Source organism: Neovison vison, chromosome 4 (genome assembly GCF_020171115.1).
Source record: "Neovison vison isolate M4711 chromosome 4, ASM_NN_V1, whole genome shotgun sequence".
In the NCBI taxonomy this organism is placed as follows: Eukaryota; Metazoa; Chordata; class Mammalia; order Carnivora; family Mustelidae; genus Neogale; species Neogale vison.
This window is the reverse complement of record NC_058094.1, coordinates 64,291,967-64,313,932: the sequence shown is the minus strand read 5'-3', so window position 1 is coordinate 64,313,932 and position 21,966 is coordinate 64,291,967. Positions and strand designations below refer to the sequence as shown.

The following is a 21,966-nucleotide window of genomic DNA, read 5'->3' as shown; positions in this document are numbered from 1 at the left end:
TTTAACCCACTGAGCCACCCAGGTGCCCCCAATAGTATACTCTTATGTAAGAATATCTTTTTTTTTTTTTTTTAAGATTACTTATTTATTTATTTGACAGATCAGAAGTAGGCAGAGAGGCAGGCAGAGAGAGAGAGTGGGGGAAGCAAGCTCCCTTCTGAGCAGAAAGCCCGATGTGGGGCTCAATCCCAAGACCCTGGGATCATGACCCCAGCCGAAGGCAGAGGCTTTAACCCACTGAGCCACCCAGGTGCCCCTGTAAGAATATCTTAATGAGAAATGCATTTATAGCTATGAGTAATATATTTATAAATTTATTCACTAAATATGATAGTTCAATGTATTGATTTCAATGAAGAGTATTTTATCAAGATTATATATTTATTACATATAATATATATCTCTTTATTATCGAGATTGTAGCAAAAAGAATTTTTGTTCAAATTATAGAGATTGTTCAAAAAGAATATTTCTAAAAATTTTTATAATTTTAGAAAATTGTTTATTTTAATAAATATACCTACAGTTATCCTTTTAAGACATAGATTTGATCACTTTATCACCCTTCATTATCTGAGGCTAAGCTCTTTTTCAGTGTTGCATCCTAATATCCCTGCGCATTTCAGGTTATAGTCAAAGAGCTATATAACATTCCCCAAAATACTATGTACTTTTAAATCTGTGTACATTTTCCTGTTCTTCCATCCTTCCAAAAAGTCATTTACCACTTGTTCTGGCCTATATTTTTTACTCACTTCTTACTTAATTTATTTAGCTTTCTAATAATTTCTTTATCAAAGAGATTTAAGTTAGAAAACTGAAAATATTCTGTATAATTAAAATAGGGGACACCTGGGTGGCTCAGTGGGTTAAAGCCTTGCCTTCGTCTCAGGTCATGATCCCAGGGTCCTGGGATGAAGCCCCGAATCCCGCATCGAGCTCTCTGCTGGGCTCTCTGCTCTCTGTTCCCCTTTTTTCTCCACCTGACTCTGCCTACTTGTGATTTCTATCTCTCTGTCAAATAAATAAATTTTAAAAATCTAAAAAAAAAAAAAAAGAAGAAGAAGAATTATGAAGTTCTCTGATGAAAAAATGTATTCCTGATTGCTTTAAAGAAATTTCTCGTTGCTTAGAGTCTCTCCTTAATAGACTGAATTTGTATCTACTTTCCACAAAGATGGTATATGGCCTATTGACTTTATCTACAACACCGGGCTGCCTATGGTGGGGGGAATATCTTGGAGAATATTTTATTTAGGAAAAAGCCCCTTGGGGCGCCTGGGTGGCTCAGTGGGTTAAAGCCTCTGCCTTCAGCTCAGGTCATGATCTCAGAGTCCTGAGATGGAGCTCTGTGTCCCGCATAGGGCTCTCTGCTCAGCAGGGAGCCTGCTTCCCTTCCTCTCTCTGCTTGCCTCCTCTGTCTACTTATGATCTCTGTCTGTCAAATAAATAAACAAAATCTTTAAAAAAAAAAAAAAAGAAAAAGGAAAGGCCCCAAGGGAAGAAAAAAAAGAAGGAAGAAAGGAAAGATGGAAGAAAGGAAGGAAGGAAGGACAAAAGAGAAAGAGGGTGGGAGGGAGGAAAAGAGCAAGGGAGGCAGAGAAGGAGGGAAGGAAGAAACGAAGAAGGAAACAGTGAAAGCATTGATGTTCTTAGATTCTAAGTTTTCTATATTCAGAAAATGTGCTCGGCATTTCGTCCCTTGACTTATCCGGTATTGAAAATTCCTCGGACAGGATCTTTCTTAAATTCTTTAATTTGTTTTTCTCTCTCTCTTTCAATTTGTGTAAACTTTCCAAAATTTTTTTTTAAGTTTAGGCATTTCTGTTTCCTTCTTTTGATTTATTTAATCCTAGACACCTGCTCCCTATAATAAAGTTGTTAAGGAAATGGAGCCATGGGGACCTAGATTTGTATTTTTTTTCCTTTGCAAACTAAGCATAGATTATTAGTATTCTTTCATGACTAAACAGGATGCCGGATTCTTTCTCGTTGTTTCACCCTTTAAAGCTTGGGGAGTACTCAATAGTTTTTAGGAGCTTACTGATGTTCTGTGGCAGAACTGATATTGGTAAGGAATGAAAGGTTGAGTATTTCTCAGGATAAGGCTTCTCTCAAGATTTCAAAAGCCAATTGCACCGCCGTCATCACAGCTGCATTGGACAGTTCACAGCCACCACAGCTGCTGAAGTATTTAGCTTACAGCACCCTAAAGTCTCCAATGAACCAGCAAGTAAATTCTAGCAGTCTTCTCACTCTAGGGTTCCCTTTTTAACCCACACTGTGATAGTTATTCTGAGCTAGAAAAAAAAAAAAAAAAAAAAAAGATGATAACCAGATGTAAATAGGGTAGTTCGGCTATCTTCAAAAGGCCTTATGGGGGCGCCTGGGTGGCTCAGTGGGTTAAGCCGCTGCCTTCAGCTCGGGTCATGATCTCAGGGTCCTGGGATCGAGTCCCACATCGGGCTCTCTGCTCGGCGGGGAGCCTGCTTCCCTCTCTCTCTCTGCCTGCCTTTCCATCTACTTGTGATTTCTCTCTGTCAAATAAATAAATAAAATCTTTAAAAAAAAAAAAAAAAGGCCTTATGAAATACCCCTCTTGAATTTGCAAGTAGAAAGAGAATTCTGGCAAGGAGATTCTACCATTTGTCAGGGGAGGAGATGGGGTGGATGGATGGCCTGAGTATGTTTTGATTATAAGTTGTTGGCATGGGGACCTGGAGGTAAGCTAACTAGAAGCATTTGGTTTGGAGAGCATATTTGACTTTCTCTGATTGGTTCTGAGTTGGAAATGGAGTTAAAGGAAGAAAGCGGGCCTTTATGAACCAAGTCCTGAATATTTGGGGGCTAACTGCTGCTGAGGCTTCCCTGGTCGATTCCAACAGAGGTTGTGGATAGTGTTCTAATATCCTGTATGATCTTTCCACTATCTTGTATGTTCAGTGTCTAAATCCTCTCTTTTTGTCATTCTCTCCTTGCTGGAAGTTGGGCAAAAGATCCGTATCTTCAGTGTTTGATGATTGTTCACTTGTCTCCATAATCAATTGTATCAAAGGGTTTCTTAATCTTTTTAATGTTGTATCATCGCGCGGTGATCATCTGATAAAGAAGTGGCTGATAGAAGCATTTAAAACTTGCACTAAGTATTACGTATTAAGCTGGTAAAGTTAAATGAACTGGTATCATGACCACTGTGACATAAACAAGAATAATTAAAAGTCCACTTAAGATGCTTCAGAACCAGAAACCTGAATGTCCAGCTAAGGCCAAGAGAATAATTCCACAGGTCATAAAGATCCATCTTACAGAGCCATATAGCTTTTTCCCTTAAGATGATATATAGCCTTCTCTAACTTAGGTATTTCATTGGGCCAAGTATAGCAAGAAGTCTAAGCAATGGCAGAGATACCATCATGACTAAGTGCACAAGAAATTTAAATTGTCTATTACTACTCTTGCCAAGGAATGGAGATTGATCTATATTCCATCTAGATTATAAGGGTATAATTTTATAACTTCTGCCAGAGTTAAAATGACACCTGTCTTACAGTTTTTTGTTTGTATGATTCTTACAATTGGAAACACTGTTTTGATTGTTTGTATAAATTCTGAATTTATAACCTCTTAGGTCATGTGCTTGAATAATGAAGGATAGGCTCATTTTTGGAGCTTGTGACTCAATTATAATTTCCAGATTTGGTGATTTATACAATTAGAGTGTCTGTGTACAGATAAATTCTGTAAAACTATTCTTAATGTGCATGAGATAATTAGTGAGACAAGGAAGACTAGTTATTCCAGCTGCAAAGGAAGTAGTATCTGGTAAGAACACATGGATATCCAGAAAAAAAGGAATTATTCATAACATGAGGTTAGAACAAAGGCCTCACATTGGCTGGCTTATGTATTTGTATTTCTTTTAGTCTAGATGACAAATAATTGACCCCTCGATTTAAGAAGGTCCCTCTCTTTTTCTGTAAGAGAGGAACTCTAGCAGAATCACAAATTAATCTGTTTAAGGTCATTTGTCCTTGTAGGTACAAGTGAAAACACCATTGGTCGTAATTCCCTTTGATCTCATTTCCATAGATTGGAATTTCCCTTAGATTTTCATCATTAGGGTCTAGTGAGGAATAACATAGTCCAGCAATCAGTAAGCTTGAAGGTTATTGCTAGGATAATCTGAAATTGGTGTTATTATGATTATGTTCTAATCTAATTTTAGTAAGAGGGAAATAAAAGAAAAAGCGCCTTTCGGCATGGCAATAATGAGGGGTCTCTAGAAAATGAAGAATGATTATAAGTCAGCAGATAAAAAACAAAATATGAATTAGGCAGGGGTTTTGATCCAGCATCTTGTGCAGGAGCTGCCCACTATTTCTGGTGGATTATTCTAAATTTGAGTCTTGGGTCATTGTCTACTGGGAAGATCTGCTGCTTCTAAAGAATCTCTGAGAATCTTTAGATGAAATTCCCTATTAGGCTAGCCTTCCAATCTGGTTGATTCCAGATTGCTTCTTTAGTCGTGAAATGTGAACCTAAGGACTTATCAGGGAGTTTTACTTTTATATCTGTTGTTAACACTATCTGATAGAGTCTTTCCACTGAGGCTCAAGAGCAGCTTTTCCCCAATGTATCTTCCAACAGATGAAATCTCATAGCTGAATATCATGAAAGAGGCCATTTAAGAAGACTATTTGAATCTACCCTTAACCTTTAATATTTTATGATGTCTGTGTACATGAGTATAATATCACAGGTAAAATCCTTAATCATGGGGGCCTTGCAGTTACCAGTTCACAGCGAAGCAAACAATGTATCCCTGGAGGAGCAAACCATACTGCTTTAAGGGTAGGTGGGAGTCCCTTTGACTAAAAGAGCTCAAGGTTCTGAAATCTTGGTTAGTTTTATTTCAAGGACATCACTGATTCTTTCTAGCTTTTCAGAACTTTGTAGGAGGTAAGCGCAATATGGTTTCTGAATAAGGGGTAATACCTTACAAAGTTCTTTAATAGTATTTCTTGTGAAAGGTGTGCCTTGGTCACTTGATTAGAAAAAGTATATATTCCCAAGGTCAGAAAAACACAGAATTGAGCAGATTTTTAGCAACCATAAAGACCATAGCTTTTCAACAAAGAAATGTTTCAACCCATCCTGAAATTCTATAGACATACAATAACTAAAACATAGAAATCTCATGGAAAGTAGAAGGCATGTAAAATCCATCAGAAGATGTTCAAAGGACCGTTGAAGCTTTGGTTTCTGGTGAGGTACCATATTTACAGTTTTCCTAGAATTATGCTGATGACAAGTCCATGTAACTTAAAAAATACCTCACCTGGCTTTTTAAAGTGTACCAGCCTTGCAAATATAAGATAATAACCGATTTATCTGTACTATGATGGGTAGTGTGATGGAGAAATTTAGCTAATATACCTTTGAAATCACCTAGTGCCACCAAGCAGTTGTCTTGAGAGTACCAGAGATTAGGTAAATGAAGCTAGAGCCACATTTTTTTCCATTTTATGTTTTTCAAATTGAGGGACTAAATGTTGATATTTTATAATGGTCTCTTTGAATTCCTTTACGGATTTATCTTTTGAGTTTAGATTGGATCAAAACCTTGGTTAAGGCCATTTGTTTGGCAAAATGATCTGCCAGAGATTATTTCCTTTAGCTCCCATATATACTCTGTGGTCTTTTGTCTAGTTGACAGGCTCACGTAAGTGTAATCATTCTGTCACCTAGACTAATTTTACTTCACGTGGAGGACTGTATTCCAGAGTCAAGTTTAAATTGGTGATAGCATCTTCTGCTCCATTTTGAATTTTTGAGGTATGATCTGTCAACAAATTTAGGCCAGACTTCTCCATGGGAGTCCTCAAAAAAACTGAGTGGGGATATAGTAAGTTCCCTAACCGAGCTAAGAAAATTGTGAGGTTCTCTTCTTCTGGTAGGGGCAGGAGAGGGGCATATCAATGTGTTGCAGTGGTAAATAGTAATGTGAGGATGAGACACTAACAGAATCTCACAGAAGCTAATTAGCTAGCTGGAAAGTGCCGTGTTCTCAGATAGTGGTAAAGTCTGTGTTGTATGAGGGACACAGATCCATAAGATCGAGAGAGAAGGCTATATAACCAGTTTAGCAAAAGCACCAAGTTTTGAAGGGATGGTTATTGCCTTTAAAACAAGGGGAAGAAGCTTTTGCAACCAGGTCAAGGTGGTGAGTTTTTATGACTCCCATGAAACTGAGTTAAAACTCAGTAGGCTTGCCCAGCTTGCTCATATGCAAGAAGATGAAAAGATTTTAGCTGGTATTGTCTATGGAAGAAGTCTATTGACAAGTCTTCTTCAGATGATAGAAAGCCTATTGAGGACGCACACTAAAAGTTGTCACAATCTCAGGAAAATTTGATACTTGTTTGTTACAATATCCAGTTAAACCAGAAATACTCTTGATTGTTTTGTGAAGGGTCTAAGATGTTTAGATAGTCTATAGCCTTGTCAGGAAAGAATGATTTACCTCCTTATCTAGGTTATAACCTCAAATAATGTATTATGTTTTGGCAAGATTATAATTTATTTTTTTGAAACTTCATGTCCCTCTTTTGGTAAGGATAAGAACAAATAAATGGAATCCTTTTTACCAGAGTCCTTGCCTTCAAAATAAAACAGGAGATCATGTACCTATTCTATCAGGACTGCATTGCAAGGGAAACTTAGCCCCACATGAAAACAAAAAGGAAGGGTTAAAAGTGAAAACAGAGAAGGCTTAATAGAGGTTGTTGCATGGGGAAGTGTCAAGGCAAGCTAATTAGAAACAACTGATCTTATATAATTAGTTTGGAAGACTATGTGTTCTTTGGTTGGCTCTGAGTTGGAAGCAAAGGCAAAAAATAGAGAAGCTGGCAGTCATTGACCAAGTCCTGACCATTTGGGGCTAATTACAGCAGAGATTTTGGTGTGGTTTCTCTGAATGCTCACAGAAAGGTGGCCGGTCCACGTTCCATAGTCATAGATGATGGTCTGCCCATTGTCTAAATGGATTCAGCCTCTCATCATTTTTCTTCTGTAAATCTTTCCTTACATATCCCTCCAGCTACATCTAAAAATGATTTGAAAAATAACTGATACATGAGGTAATATTTTTGCAAGGCAGAAGTATAATGGTTTACTTAACTACTAGCAGATACCTGAAAACATGCACTTTTCTTATTAATTCTATTAGGGCTAATTTTTTCTCTGCAATTGTTTATGTTGTTACAGAGGATCTTGATGATTTAAGAATGGAGGGAGTAACTACCCTTGTACCTTCTGGGAGCAAATTTAACCAAGCTCGAGCTACTCACCCTGCTGAACCTCAGGCCAAGGTCACATTGAACATCTGTTCAAGGTGTGCCAGGTAAAACAAATAATAGGTATAGTATACATAAACGTAATCTTAATTTTTAAAATCTATGATTTTGATGCAAAGGGTGTTAACTCCTCTGTGTTAAAAAAAAAAAAGAAAGAAAAAAGAAATCATTTCTTTCAAAAGGTCTTTTGTGCTAACATTGGAGAGGGAGTTAGCCGTGCAGTTTTTCCTCGCGTCCAATGCTACTCAGACCAACAATGAAATCAAAGAGTTTAGCTTGTCCTCATTACACAGTTTGAGGAATTTTAAGTCTTTCTGTCTCTGAATTTCATTTGCTATCCGCCCTACTGGTTCCCTTTGAAAGGCAGAGTCTAAGGCCTCTACAGGTTCAAAGCCCCCTTTAAAGCACCTGCATAAAGGCGAGTTTGCCCAGGTATAGTTTAAGATCTGATGTTGTTGGCCTCTTAACCGGCTCCGCATCTTGTCCACCTCCTGGAAAGAATTTAATCAGCTTGACACTTTGCAGTTTTGGCAGCTGGAAGCAATCTTTGCATAGACCGTATGTGGCCAAAGAAGTAGCTTAAGTTACTGCCAAGTCAGCTCCCAGTGCTGGTCTAGCAGAAACTCACCAAATCGCTAGAATTCATTCTTTTGTAGGAACTAAATCTCATTTGCAAAGAGGCTTTTAAGCCTGTTTAAATGATAAAACAAGCCTTCTAACCCTTATGTAAATGGTGCAGATTAGCAAGAACAATGCACTGGCTGGCCAGTTTTATCTTCTTTTCTTTATGTCTAGCTGTTCTATTGTATTGTTTGAGAGGGGATTAGCTGCTTGGAAATTGGGAGGGAGGGAGTGTAGGAAAATCAAATCAGATTTTTGTAGCTTTTTCTCTTTCCTTTTAGCCTTTGGAAATTTTTATTTTAATTGTCACAGGCTTAGAAAAATAGAACGGATACCTCTTAGAAAAGCAGGGATGTTATTTGAGACTATTAGAAATGCCAGAGCACAGTGGAAACAGCACATCAATGGAAATACTGCTTCAGACAAGTAATATTTGGGTGATTTGACTTTGATTAGAGCCGCAAAGAAAACTTCTAGTGTTTCTGTGATGGTATTCAGGCATCTTGAGTGTACAGAGTTATCTATGCGAAGGTTGTGGGGTAGTTTTGAAAAACCTTTGTAGTATGGTTAAATAACAAAAATTCAACTGAGTAAACTTTGAAGATCTAATTGTCTTTATCAAATAATTCCTGAATCAGGCAGCATCCCATGTAGCAAACACAAAAGAGTTCCACTGAGCAACAGGAGAGGAAAGGTTTTCAAAGAGGAGCACATACGTCTTAGAGCATTGGGTGTGGTGCATCAACAATGAATTCTGGATCACTGAAAAGAAATAAAATAAAATGGGGAAAAAAAAAAAGGGATGTGTGTGGGGGGGAATTTTTAGCCAAGAATCCATTGTTTTAGGCTAGGCTGCCCTCCTAGGTGGAGGAGGGCACAAGAAGTGGTCAGTAAATTTTTGGCTCCTTGCTGCCAAAAATGGGGGGAAAAAAAAAAAAAGGGATGTGTGTGGGGGGGAATTTTTAGCCAAGAATCCATTGTTTTAGGCTAGGCTGCCCTCCTAGGTGGAGGAGGGCACAAGAAGTGGTCAGTAAATTTTTGGCTCCTGCCTGCTTCTCCCTCTTTCCCTCACCCTGCTCCTGCTTGATCTCTTGCACACACACACACACTCTCTCTCTCTCTCAAATAAATAAATAAAATCTTAAAAAAAAAAAAAAAACCCACTGGATTAGTTACCAATTTTACATAAAATATTGAAATTTCTGTCTTCTCTTGAATACCCATTCAGGTCCTGTAACACCTGGCCCACATTCTCAGATGATCACACAGTAGCAGCTTCCCTGCCAGACCCTTAGACCCCACAGCTGTGTGCCAGTTCACGTCGTTAGCTTGTCTGTCCAGCTTCACTCATTTGCACTACCCATCTAAAGTCTAGAGGCCTTCGTAACCTCTGATCTGCAGGAACTTTTTTTTTTTTCAATTTATTTATTTTCAGAAAAAAAGTATTCATTATTTTTTCACCACACCCAGTGCTCCATGCAATACGTGTCCTCCTTAATACCCACCACCTGGCTTCCCCAACCTCCCACCCCTTCAAAACCCTCAGATTGTTTTTCAGAGTCCATAGTCTCTCATGGTTCACCTCCCCTTCCAATTTCCCTCAACTCCCTTCTCCTCTCCATCTCCCTATGTCCTCCATGTTATTTGTTATGCTCCACAAATAAGTGAAACCATATAATAATTGACTCTCTCTGCTTGACTTATTTCACTCAGCATAATCTCTTCCAGTCCCATCCATGTTGCTACAAAAGTTGGGTATTCATCCTTTCTGATGGAGGCATAATACTCCATAGTGTATATGGACCACATCTTCCTTATCCATTCTTCCGTTGAAGGGCATCTTGGTTCTTTCCATAGTTTGGCGACTGTGGCCATTGCTGCTATAAACATTGGGGAACAGATGGCCCTTCTTTTCACGACATCTGTATCTTTGGGGTAAATACCCAGGAGTTCAATTGCAGGGTCATAGGGAAGTTCTATTTTTAATTTATTGAGGAATCTCCACACTGTTCTCCAAAGAGGCTGCACCAACTTGTATTCCCACCAACAGTGGAAGAGGGTTCCCCTTTCTCCATATCCTCTCCAACACATGTTGTTTCCTGTTTTGTTAATTTTGGCCATTCTAACTGGTGTAGGGTGATATCTCAATGTGGTTTTAATTTGAATCTCCCTGAGGGCTAATGATGATGAACATTTTTTCATGTGTCTGATAGCCATTTGTATGTCTTCATTGGAGAAGTGTCTGTTCATATCCTCTGCCCATTTTTTGATATGATTATCTGTTTTGTGTGTGTTGAGTTTGAGAAGTTCATTACAGATCCTGGATATCAACCTTTTGTCTGTGCTGTCATTTGCAAATATCTTCTCCCATTCCGTGGGTTGCCTCTTTGTTTTTTTGACTGTTTCCTTTGCTGTGCAGAAGCTTTTGATTTTGATGAAGTCCCAAAAGTTTATTTTCGCTTTTGTTTCCTTTGCCTTTGGAGACGTATCTTGAAAGAAGTTGCTGTGGCTGATATCCAAGAGATTACTGCCTATGTTCTCCTCTAGGATTCTGATGGATTCCTACCTCACGTTGAGGTCTTTTATCCATTTTGAGTTTATCTTTGTGTATGGTGTAAGAGAATGGTCGAGTTTCATTCTTCTACATATAGCTGTCCAGTTTTCCCAGCAGCATTTATTGAAGAGACTGTCTTTTTTTCACTGTATATTTTTTCCTGTTTTGTCGAAGATTAATTGACCATAGAGTTGAGGGTCCATATCTGGGCTCTCTACTCTGTTCCACTGGTCTATGTGTCTGTTTTTATGCCAGTACCATGCTGTCTTGGTGATCGCAGCTTTGTAATAAAGCTTGAAATCAGGTAACGTGATGCCCCCAGCTTTATTTTTGTTTTTCAACATTTCCTTAGATCTGCAGGAACTTTGATGATAAGCAACGAATCAGTACTGGAGGAATGCAGGCTGAGGTACCTAGCCAGGCCACTGGGAGAAGATTCTGGTGCCCAGAAAAGGCAGATGATACTGTCTCGGGGTATCAGGCTCTTCCCAGGAGATTATGGTAGGCAGGTGGCAGTTTTAGACCAGGTGATCCCTCAGAACTCTGTGAGTCAGAATTCCAGTGCAGCAGACTAGACCAACATGGAGAAAATGGGTGCTTCCTTTAGAGAAATGTACCCATTCTCATTGTTCTTCTCGAGTGGGCACTGGTACCCAGCCTGGAAGATAATAAGAGACAATGTGGTCTTTAGAGAGGAAGACTGGACATTAGGATTTATTTGGACCTTTTGGGATCAGGGTTTAAATTTTTTTTTTTTTTTAGACTTTTTATTTATTTGATAGAGAGAGATCACAAGCAGGCAGAGAGAGAGAGAGAAGGAAGCAGGCTCCCGGGTGAGCAGAGAGCCCGATGCAGGGCTCGATCCCAGGACCCTAGGATCATGACCTGAGCCGAAGGCAGCGGCTTAACCCACTGAGCCACCCAGGCGCCCCTGGGATCAGGGTTTAATTTCAAGTCTCACTAGTTTGGAGGCAGTGTAGTGCTAATGGATAAGAAAGTTTTGGATAATTAATGTTCAGTTGCAGAATATAATTATTGACACTTTTCAAGACTTCATGGCAAAGGTAAAATAGAAAGACAACCTCCTTCAAAGTTTGGCAAAGAGATCTTTATATACCCTAAATTACCTAGTGTATTATTGTGGGAAAAATTATGCAAATATTCAGAAAATCTGGTCCCTCATCTGTGAAATGGAGTTCTTGCAATCCTGGAGATAACCTCTAAAGACTATTGAGAGGTCTGGACAGAATAATGTATGAAAAGGCAGCTAGCAAATTGTTCACAGGGCAAGGCTGTCAAGAAAAAGGGGTTTCCTCTTTTTCTCTCACTAGGATAATCACCATGTAAATACTTAAGCAGTTTAAAATGCTTCAGTATTTTCCCCATCTTTTTGAAAGGCTTGCACTAAAGTGCCCAGGTATTGAAGAAAAAAAGAGCCTCGTTCTTCTGACATTCTGGAATTTTCTCCTTGGCTTCTAACTAGAGAAAAAAAGGATGTCCATTTTCCAGGATTTCTAGGTTTAATAAAGCATGTGTAAGGTAGCAATATTTTTGTCATTTGTTTGCTGTTTTGTCAAGTCTTAAGGTCAAGAAATCACTTTTTCCAAAGTACTGGAGAGGTAAAATGCATAAGTGATCTTAATGGTTTTGTTGTGAAATAATACCATAGTTGCAAGATACTGATAACAAGCTCTGTGGGGCAAGTTTCACTAAACTTAAGTGATGTTGTGAGTTTCTGCAACGAACCCAATCAATGAGCAAGTTAGTATTAAGAGGCAGAGTCTTCTCTATAGATTGCCTTTTTTCTCAATCTTTTTTTCAGATACTACACTATGAGCCACTTACGGGATCACATTGTCTAGAAGTGAGTTTGCATATGATATGTCCACAACATTGTTGCTCTTATCAAGTTGAGGGCATTCAGCCAAAGGCCACAGAGACTTTCTCATTCAGAACCTGATGGGAAGACATAATGTGTAATGAGAATGATATGTTTCTACTGGAATGATTGAGGGATATTAGATACACGTGACCACTGGAGACACTTCTACTTTCTAAGACATCAGGAAAAGAGGAATTCAGCCCACATTAAATTGTTCTGTAAAGCTTTATGTGGGACAAGGTGACTAAAATATCAAGAATGTCAAAAAGTTTATTGATTAGCCTAGTTACAAGAAATAAGATTACAGAATTTATTTTTTCGCCCATAAATACTTTACACATGGTTGGGAAAGTGCAGATGAAAGAAAGCTAGTGTTTTCAAGCTGGAAAATTATTCCAGGATAGTGTTACTCCTATAGCTTCTGATGGTTTGGGTGTGATGTGGGCATTGCTGCAATTTGTGTGATTTAAACAAAGAGATGACATCATCTGGCAAGTGGGAAAATGTTGGCTAGTAGAGATCTGACCAACCAAGATATTTTAAGATTCCAACCCAGAATATCTCATTTTTCCTCTCAGATCATGAAGTAAAGAAGCCGTTATAAAATAGCAATTTTAAGTAAATAAGAATTTTCTGTGTAGGGTGTAGCGGTATCCTTATAATGGGTGATTTTATTCATTACAAAGTAGATTTTTAATATATTCATTGAGTACCTTGCTTTGACTTTTAGAAGAGTCCACCAATATAGCTACAAATCTCAGAATGTATGGGCAAAACAAGTTTCATTTGTTGCCTAGGAATCATACTAAGTAGTATCAACTAAAAAGTAAAGTGTCAGTAGGTCAGTAATGCAATTTATCAGTAATTACCAGCAACACTTCTGTGGTTTTAAAAAACTGTGGTTTGTAAAATTCTGAGTTTCAAATAAAATTTTTTATTAAATGTCCTGAATTTTTGTTGTAAGATAACAATTAAGATACCAAGAGCAAATGCGGATACGAAGGCACCGAATTACTATTTCAGTGAAGTTTATAAGCCATTTTTCTGGAAAGACCACCCATTAATTCTGTCTACCTACTGCCATTCTGAGGCGTTAAATCTTGTTTTCTTGGACTCCTGCCAGGGCATTCCGGGTGGTAAAATGCTATTTGTTTTTGATGGTGCAAGTGTTTGCCTTCATTCATGCTTAACATCAATAGTGCACACACAAAAAGAACTGAAAGCCATTTTAAAAGAAATTAGATTATAGAGAATGTACAGTGCCACTGGCTCAGAAACTCCAACATGAGAATGCTAGGACAAGTTTGTTTCCAAATAGCCAGCTGAGTTTTAACTGATTTGCTTCATGTCATTGTACCAACACTTGTTCATCATTTCTCCTAAACATCATGACATTAAAATACTGAGTTTGTGCATTGATGTGATAAAGCAGGAGGAGAACGTCCTTGGTGATGACAAGCCGCGGTCAAGGGGAATGAGAAATATTGTTAAGCGTGAACTAGTTTCAAACTGTCTATATTAGGATTTCCTAGCTGACCTGAGGAAATCTGCATAATTAATCATACATTATATTCTGTTTCACATTCCTAAGCATTTTTTTTCTTTTTTCCCCAACTATTTTTAGAAGGCTTAAATTTAGCAACTTCCCATTGGAAGGAAAGGTGAGCAGAAGGGACATAAAGAAAAATGGGTAAAAACAAAATGGGACTGCTATCACTTATTTAAAGTGAAAAATTTTTGAAAAAAATTGAAATCTCATATTTTATATCATATCTACATATAGCCTTAGCTTTATATTAAATTTAATGCAGAAGTCTAAACCCACATGGTATCAAATGATATTTCCCAAATTCACAGCATGAGGTTCAGCTATGACTGTATCAGTAACTCAAAGTAAAATTCATAATTGCTCTCTTAAAATGAAAGTAAACCCATAAATCACTCAATTTCATTACAAAATAATTTTTTCCTATTATAAATTATAATTGTAACTTGTAATTACATTTTAATTTTAATAATTACTGTGAATTAATTAATTGTAAATTAATACAAATTCCTTGATTTTGACTGGATGGAGGGTAGGGAAAAAAATAAAAACAAAAACTCCACAACAAGTGAATAATATTTAAAATGCAGTGTTTCTCTGATACGGCAGAGAAAGGTATTCATTCTATTCCCATCTTCTAGAATTTGGGCTTTGGGAGGGTAAACCCCCTAAGCTTTAGACACAGGCCATTTTTTCATTCTTTGCCTGTGAACTTTTTCTTGTTAACCTTAAGTTAAATTGTTCTTTTGGAGCTTAAAACTGCTAAGGGGAAAAATTTAACTCAGAGAGGACCATGTTAAAAGGTCCTGTGCCCAGTGTCTCCCAGCTTCCTGAGACCCCTCAAACACTACCACTCAGAGCTGTGAGCTGTGGCCCAGAACTCCACCCATGTTAGCTACTAAATCCACACCCATCTACTGCAAGTACTGGTTTCCACACACCTGCAAAGGCTGTGACTAACAGTGGAGGGGAGTGGGCCAACTGTGGGAGCAACTAGAGAAACTCATGTCGGGCACACTCTATAAATAAGCTCTTTCTCTTGGGGCTCCTGGGTGGCTCAGTCATTAAGCATCTGCCTTCCGCTCAGGTCATGATCCCAGGGTCCTGGGTTCGAGTCCCGCATTGGGGAGCCTGCTTCTCCCTCTGCTTGCCATTCCCCCTGCTCATGTTCCCTCTCTCGCTCGTGTCTCTCTCTCTCTGTCAAATAAATAAATAAAATCTTTTTTTTTATAAAAAGAAGAAGTTCCCTCTCTGGAGATAGTACCCAACATAAGTGCACAAAAGCAAAACATACTTGTGGACCTACCTCTTTCCACTCTCAACATCCTGATGCCTGACCTATGTACAATTTGACAAGAGTATCAGGAGCTGATGAGAGGAGAAGATGGAAAGGATTCTAGTGACTTAAAATCTCTTAGCATTGTTTCTGAAGAAGTGCATCCAGAAAAAATAAATATAAAACTATTAGCCTTACGGCAAGAATAATTCCTCAAAAGGCTGAGGACACTGGGAGCAACACCAGTGGTCAACTGTATAAGAATTCAAATGATTTCATCTGGTTTGCCCAGCAGTTGATGAGCTTACAGACGCCACTCTTGGCCTTCAGTTCTTTCTTCAGGGAGTCAGTGCTGGGTTTGAAGTGGCGGAAGAATTAGACTCTACCAATAGTCTGCTTGGCACAGCTGGAGATACTTTGTGGAAAATACCTGAATCTCTAGTGTGTTTGAACCAGTAGCGTCTCTGATGAACTTTCACTTGCTGTTGTGGGCTGAACCATCATCAATTCCATGAATTTTTGTCAAAAAAACTGAATATTCTGACTTCCCTTACTGCACATTGGTTTGATGCCCTGTTAGTGATGATGTTTTCTTGCAATTTTTTGAGCTAAAGGTCTGAGATGAAAAATTTTCTGTATGAGAAGAATCACCCTCAACTGCTGTTATTGGACACCGAAAGCTTTGGAAATTAGCTTTTGCTTCGGACTTGATAATGTTCCCTAATGAATTCAACCCAAAATTCCAAAGTAAAATAGTGCTTTTATGAAAACCTCATATTGTATAAAGTCATTTCGATGACAACTAACTTAGTTGGAATTACATCATGTCAAGCTCTTTTACATGCTTGTGTTTTATTGCTTGTGAATTTAGTATTTGGTAGTACCTAGGTATGTGAAAGGACACTTTCAAAGGTGAAATACATTAGATCTCATAACAGAATCAGTATCAGCAGGTGAAAATTTGCTATCAATTTTGATGAAAGGGGAGCTTAATTTTAAAAAATTATCCTGCTTCCCCCCAAATTTTTCACTAATAGACCTGTATTACAAAAGATTGTAATTGGTTATTATATTTTAAATTTAATCACTAAAAACTTATGGAAAAATCAATTAACATCATTTTTATTTACAGATATTACAGGTATTCATGCTGTGGCCCTCAAAATACTGTATTTAAACACACTGTTTATATTCACTTACCAGATTTCATGGTTGTTAACTTTCATATTTTAATTGTTTGTTGTGAGGGCACCTTTCCAAACAGATAATGCTGTAGACACATCTCTGTAATTGCTTTAATAGGATGGCATTCTAATTAATTTGTAACATAGGGATCCGTCTCTGTAAAGAGGGAGCAGTCTTTTACCCTTAGGGGTATTTTCGAATTTCCTGAAAAGTATTCTTCTCCAAGATTTCTGTTTCTTTCCCCTTGACGTCCTTTTTTTTTTTCTTTTTAAGACTTTATTTATTTATTTGAGAGGGAGAGGGAGGCAGAGTGAGCACGAGCAGAGAGGAAAGGGAAAACAGGATCCTGCTGAGCAAGGAGCAGGATGTAGGACTGGATCCTAGGACCCAGGGATCATGAATGAGCCAAAGACAGACGCTTAACCAACTGAGCCACTCAGGCGTCCCCACCTCTCCACCTTGAAGTCTTTAATGAGTTTCTGCAATCTTTACTAGATATTATTTAGAGAGACCATTAAAGAGCTTTGTTGTTGTTGTTGTTTGTTTGTTTGTTTGTTTTTTACAGCCTTATAGATACCATGATTCCTTCTGTCTGAGATAGGAATTGGATACTTCAGGGCATCTTGGTCTGGGATTAAACCAAGGAAATCAAATAAAGGAAAGAAAAGGCCTGTGATACTCTCCTGACCCTAGAATTGAGGAATACATCTAAAAACCTGAGTAGCCAAGGGACAAGAATAGAAAATTCCCGTTTTTGTTTGCCTGTTTTTCCCTGGTGAGAAGAATAACACAGGCACACAAGAGGCACAGAGGTTCAGTTTATGATTTCCATCTGAATCAAAAAGTCATTCTTTTTTTTATTTTTTAAATTTAAATTAATTTATATAATGTATTATTAGTTTCAGAGGTAGAGTCCTTGATTCATTAGTCTTATATAATACCCAGCGCTCATTATATCATGTGCCTGCATTAATGTCCATCACCCAGTTACACCATCCCCCTGCCCCCTCCCCTCCAGCAACCCTCTGTTTCCTATGATTAAGAGTTTCTTATGGTTTGTCTCCCTCTCTGATTTTGTCTCTTGTTTTATTTTTTCCTCTCTTCCCCTATGATCCTCTGTTTTCTTTCTTAAATTTCACATGTGAGTGAGATCATATGATAATTATCTTTCTCTGATTGACTTAGTTTACTAAAATACCCTCTAGTTCCATCCAAACAAAGTCTTTTTGGTCTGAAAACTGTCCCAGTATGAATCATAGCCAATCCTTCCTAGAAGTGGAAGAAAGTAGAGAAGACAAGATGAAAATAAGAACCCTGTCCATGTCCTGTAAGCTGCCTGTTGCATTCCTAGGGTGTGCGTTACCCAAATCCTATCCAGAGTATGACACATTTCTTAAAAAAAAAAAAAAAAAAAGGAGCATGGACTCAGTGTATCTTAAAATATGGCTTATATCATTTCATCAAAATCTGCAGGCATGAATAACTGAAATGATATACTCACCCAGCTTCTAGGATAAAGATCTTGAGAAAACAACAAGGCATGAGTCTAAATTTCCTAGTCTTAGGGTGATAGCTGTAAAGATGGTGAGAAATTATTAGACTCAGAAATCTTTTGAGGATAGAGCTGACAGGATTTGCCATTAGATTTAAGTGATACATATGAGATAAAGGGAAGAATCACAGATCATTCCAAATATATTTGCCAGAGTAACCGAAATATGGCATTCCATTGATGAGAGAGAAGACAGAAGGAGTTTGTTGAGGATGATGATGAGTTTTTGCACATATTAAATTTGAGATTCTTATTGGACATACATGGTCAAAATCTGTCCACAACAGAACTAGCAGTTAATAGAGTGAAAGATTATATTCTTTTTCAGGGGTATGAAAGAAATTAAACAGTTCACTGTGTCTTTCCAGAACAGGTTTTGTGACTGACTGTCCTTGGCATTAGGATTAATCAACTATACCAATCAAAAATCACCTCATGTCTCACAGCTCTTCACCTCTCCCAGCATGGTTGGTTCAAGATCACCATAATCTGCTTAACTTACATTTCGTTTTTAAAGCATTTATCATTCTTTCACTCTCATTAGAATAGTAACTCTATGAGAGCAGGGACCAAATCTGTCTTGGATCACGGATACATCCTCAGTACCTTAAATAATTCTTGACCTACATGAGATAGTCAATAAGTACTTGGATGGACAGAAGATTAGAGGAATATCAACTGGAATCTCTTTTGTTCTATTCCTCTCTCCCTCTGTGTCTCTTTCTATTTGTATCTCCTTCTCTCTCTAGATTCATCTTTCTTTCTATCAACATCTCTATTTTTACCCCCAGGTTTTACTTTCTGTTGGGCTGCTCCATGTAGATGGAGGCCCCATATTTAAAATTTAAAATATCCTTATAGCTTATGTCCTTTCTCTCCCAGGGTTCATATAATGATCTTTAAAAAGGCCCTGCTAACCTCTTTCCAAGTTATGTGCCTGCCAGAGATTAGGCACTGCACGGAGGTGAGGAGATATAATTAATTTCCAGTCCTGGGCTTACCTGTATGTTAGGGAAGAAACATCCGTATTTGACAGTTTCAACAGAATCATGAGAAGTTGGGAAGAAGCATCTATCAAAAGAAAGAAGTTCAGTACAGAAAAAATAATAATGGCCATAACAATACAATAAAATCAATAATCTGTTCTATTTCTAGAGAGCTTTAAATTATAAAAATTTTTTGAGAGACATTAATTCATTTAAAACCAATCCTCACAATTTTTATATCAACTGTACAAATGACAAAACTTGATCCAGAGAATTTAAATAACTTCTACACACAGCTAGCAAGTGTCTTTGGTGGGCATGAACCCAGGGCTTTATTGTTTTTATTGTGCTTAAATATTCGATGTTCTTGCAGCTATAGTACACTGCTTCTCTAAATCTCTCTGAAACTCGGTCTCATTCCTGATTTTCCATTTTCTACCTTAGGGTTAATAATAGCCTTTGGGATTTTCTTTCCACTAACATTGTTATCACGTGAGACCCTCCCTAAGTTTCCTTTTGCAGCCAACACACACTTGAGTTGCTCCCCATAGCTACCTTGGTGATGCTTTCCTTCCTCCTCTCTCAAGTGCCTAGTGTCTTTAACTCAACCCACTCCTGTTGATCCCTCTCCCTTCCTGTATCCAGTGTCTACTGCAAATAGCTTTTTCCCCTTCAAACATGAGAATTCTTATATTGTGACTCTAGATTCTTAGAGTACCAAGTCAGCAGGACAAAAGGTTAACAGTTAAGTCCTGAAAAATGGAATCTTCTTTTGGATTTTAGTAAGGAGAGTAAAAGGTAGGTATGTAAGAACAGCTTAAAAAAATAATTTTTGTCTCTATCTTTTTATTTTTTTTTTATCTTATGCTCTAAGTCCAAGCTAAACTGGATTTCTCTCTTTCTCCATAAGTGTTCTTTGTGCGTACCCCATAGACATTCTTCTAAAATAAACTCACCTCACTATGCAAGGAAGAATTTTGCCTTACAACCCACAAACATATCCAAATACTCATTCTTCTTCCAGCACAGCTCCGATTTGCTTCCTTCCCTTTAAAGTTCTCTCAGTACTTTTAAATTGAAAGCAATTTTGTTGTTGTTGTTGTTGTTCTCCTGCTGAATTCTTTGTCTTTACTTCTGCCCATGTTCACTTTCTTACTAGTTGTTATATACTCCTATATTCTTAGAGAAGAAAAGTGGCAACATATGTGTTGATTCATCTTGTATCCATCCAGTTCAGAGCTCCAGCAGCTTATGGGGGATGTGTTTGGAATGGTTGTCATTCCTGCCACACTGCCTGTATGGACAATAAAGGGGAGAGGGTTGGAGCTGCAGTTAAGAGTAGAACTAAATAAGAAATTTGTGATGAAACCTGAAAGTTGGACAGTTTTCCATACTGAGTGGCCTAGTGAGTATAAATTTCTAATTTGATAGTGTGAAATTGTCTTTACCGTGCTCTCATATTTTTATTAATCTGTTGATTTTATTCACCTGCTTCCAGCTATTTTCTTCTTTAAGAGTAAGTGTGTATTATGTCCCTGATCTCCAGCCCATATACATCCCCCCCACCATAACAACAATATCAAAAATACTTTTCTTTGAATCTCAGGAAGTTTGGGGATTTTCCCATTTTAAAAAACATCACTTCCTAAAACACATTTTTCCCACAATTTACCTTTCTTCTTGCTGTAACAAACCACTTAACAGTTTCTTCAGAGACTCCGTGGGTAGTAAGTTTTAGTTTTTGTATCTGAAAATGTCTTGAATGCTTCCTTTTCTTTCAATAATGGTTTATCTAGTGATTAGTGTTTTATGCCACTTACGGTTGTTTCTCCGTTGTTTCTCCATATAATGATTATAGTTGTTATTTCTTCATAGGTAATCCTTCTTTATCTCTGGAAACTCTTAAATTTCTTTTTTGCTTGATATTTAACTACCATTTAATGTAAGACATCAAAATTAATGTTTTTCGCCTGAAACTCATGGCTCTTCTTGTTTAGTGAGGCGCTCAGTCACTCTGCTTTGACTCTTTCCTCTCCGTTATTCATTCTCTCCTGTCCTTCAGGCACCCATCTAGACCTTTCCAGACTATTCACTACACCTTCTTATGTCTCTTTGATCTCATTTTTCTTGTGTCTTTTAATTTCATTTTTTCTTAGCTTAATTCTCTTTTAATTTCTTGATCTTACTTTCAAGTAACCAAATTGTCTCTTTATGTCCAATTTAGGTTAAATATCTCTATATTCTTAGAATTTACTCCTTTTCCCCCCTGCAATATATATTTTTAAAATCTTTTTTTTTTTTTCTTTCTTTGAGATTCTTAAATACACTTATTTAAAGTTTTGGGGGGTTTTGTTTTGTTTTTAGGATGGATGTATCCTTACCATTTTATTTTCAGTTGCTTGATGATCTTTCATCATCTTTTATTCCTATACTTCAAAGTTTTTAAACTTTTAGACTTGCTTCCTCTTCTTTACTCCTGTCTGTTTCCTGGTGTTTCTTCCACCCTTTCCATCATCTACCTCTCTCTGGGGTGCCCAGTATAATACTACTCTAGTAGAATTCAAGATCTTATATTGGAGGCTCAGGGCTCCCAGCCAGCAGAAGTCTTGGTTGGGTTTCTTACTGATGGCAGTTTCTGCTTCCTTGAGTCATCTCCTAGTCTACAGCCCTGCAGTGGTTTTGCTCATTATCAGCCTTGGTTCACTGATAGGGCATCTCATTCAGCTTCTTCTCACTCAGTAAGCCTGGTTTCAAGAATAGGATATTTTGCATTCCTTTCCAACCTCTTCTGCCTCTTTCTGATGCTGGGAGCTAGATAGTTCTTAGCTGTTTTGATTTTAGCCTCCTATTACTCTTTTCCATTTAAGTCCATGATTGTGTTTTAACTGGTATTGAGCATGGTTATATCTTTTAAAATAGTTTTAAAATGTATTTTCTCTCTTACTAGTTTGTGTGTGTGTGTGTGTGTGTGCACATGCACACAAGCAACAGGTTTTTTATTTAAATTTG

General features: G+C 37.7%; 1 protein-coding gene across 2 annotated transcripts in view; it reads left to right on the top strand.

The window, feature by feature from the left end:
* The window catches only part of C4H8orf34 (chromosome 4 C8orf34 homolog), a 378,696-nt gene that overhangs the window by 241,897 nt on the left and 114,833 nt on the right, over positions 1-21,966 (top strand). For both annotated transcript variants that reach the window (XM_044245487.1, XM_044245488.1), the window contains exon 8: positions 7,267-7,402. In XM_044245487.1, the coding sequence (XP_044101422.1) occupies positions 7,267-7,402 (136 nt within the window). The remainder of the gene's footprint in view (positions 1-7,266; positions 7,403-21,966) is intronic.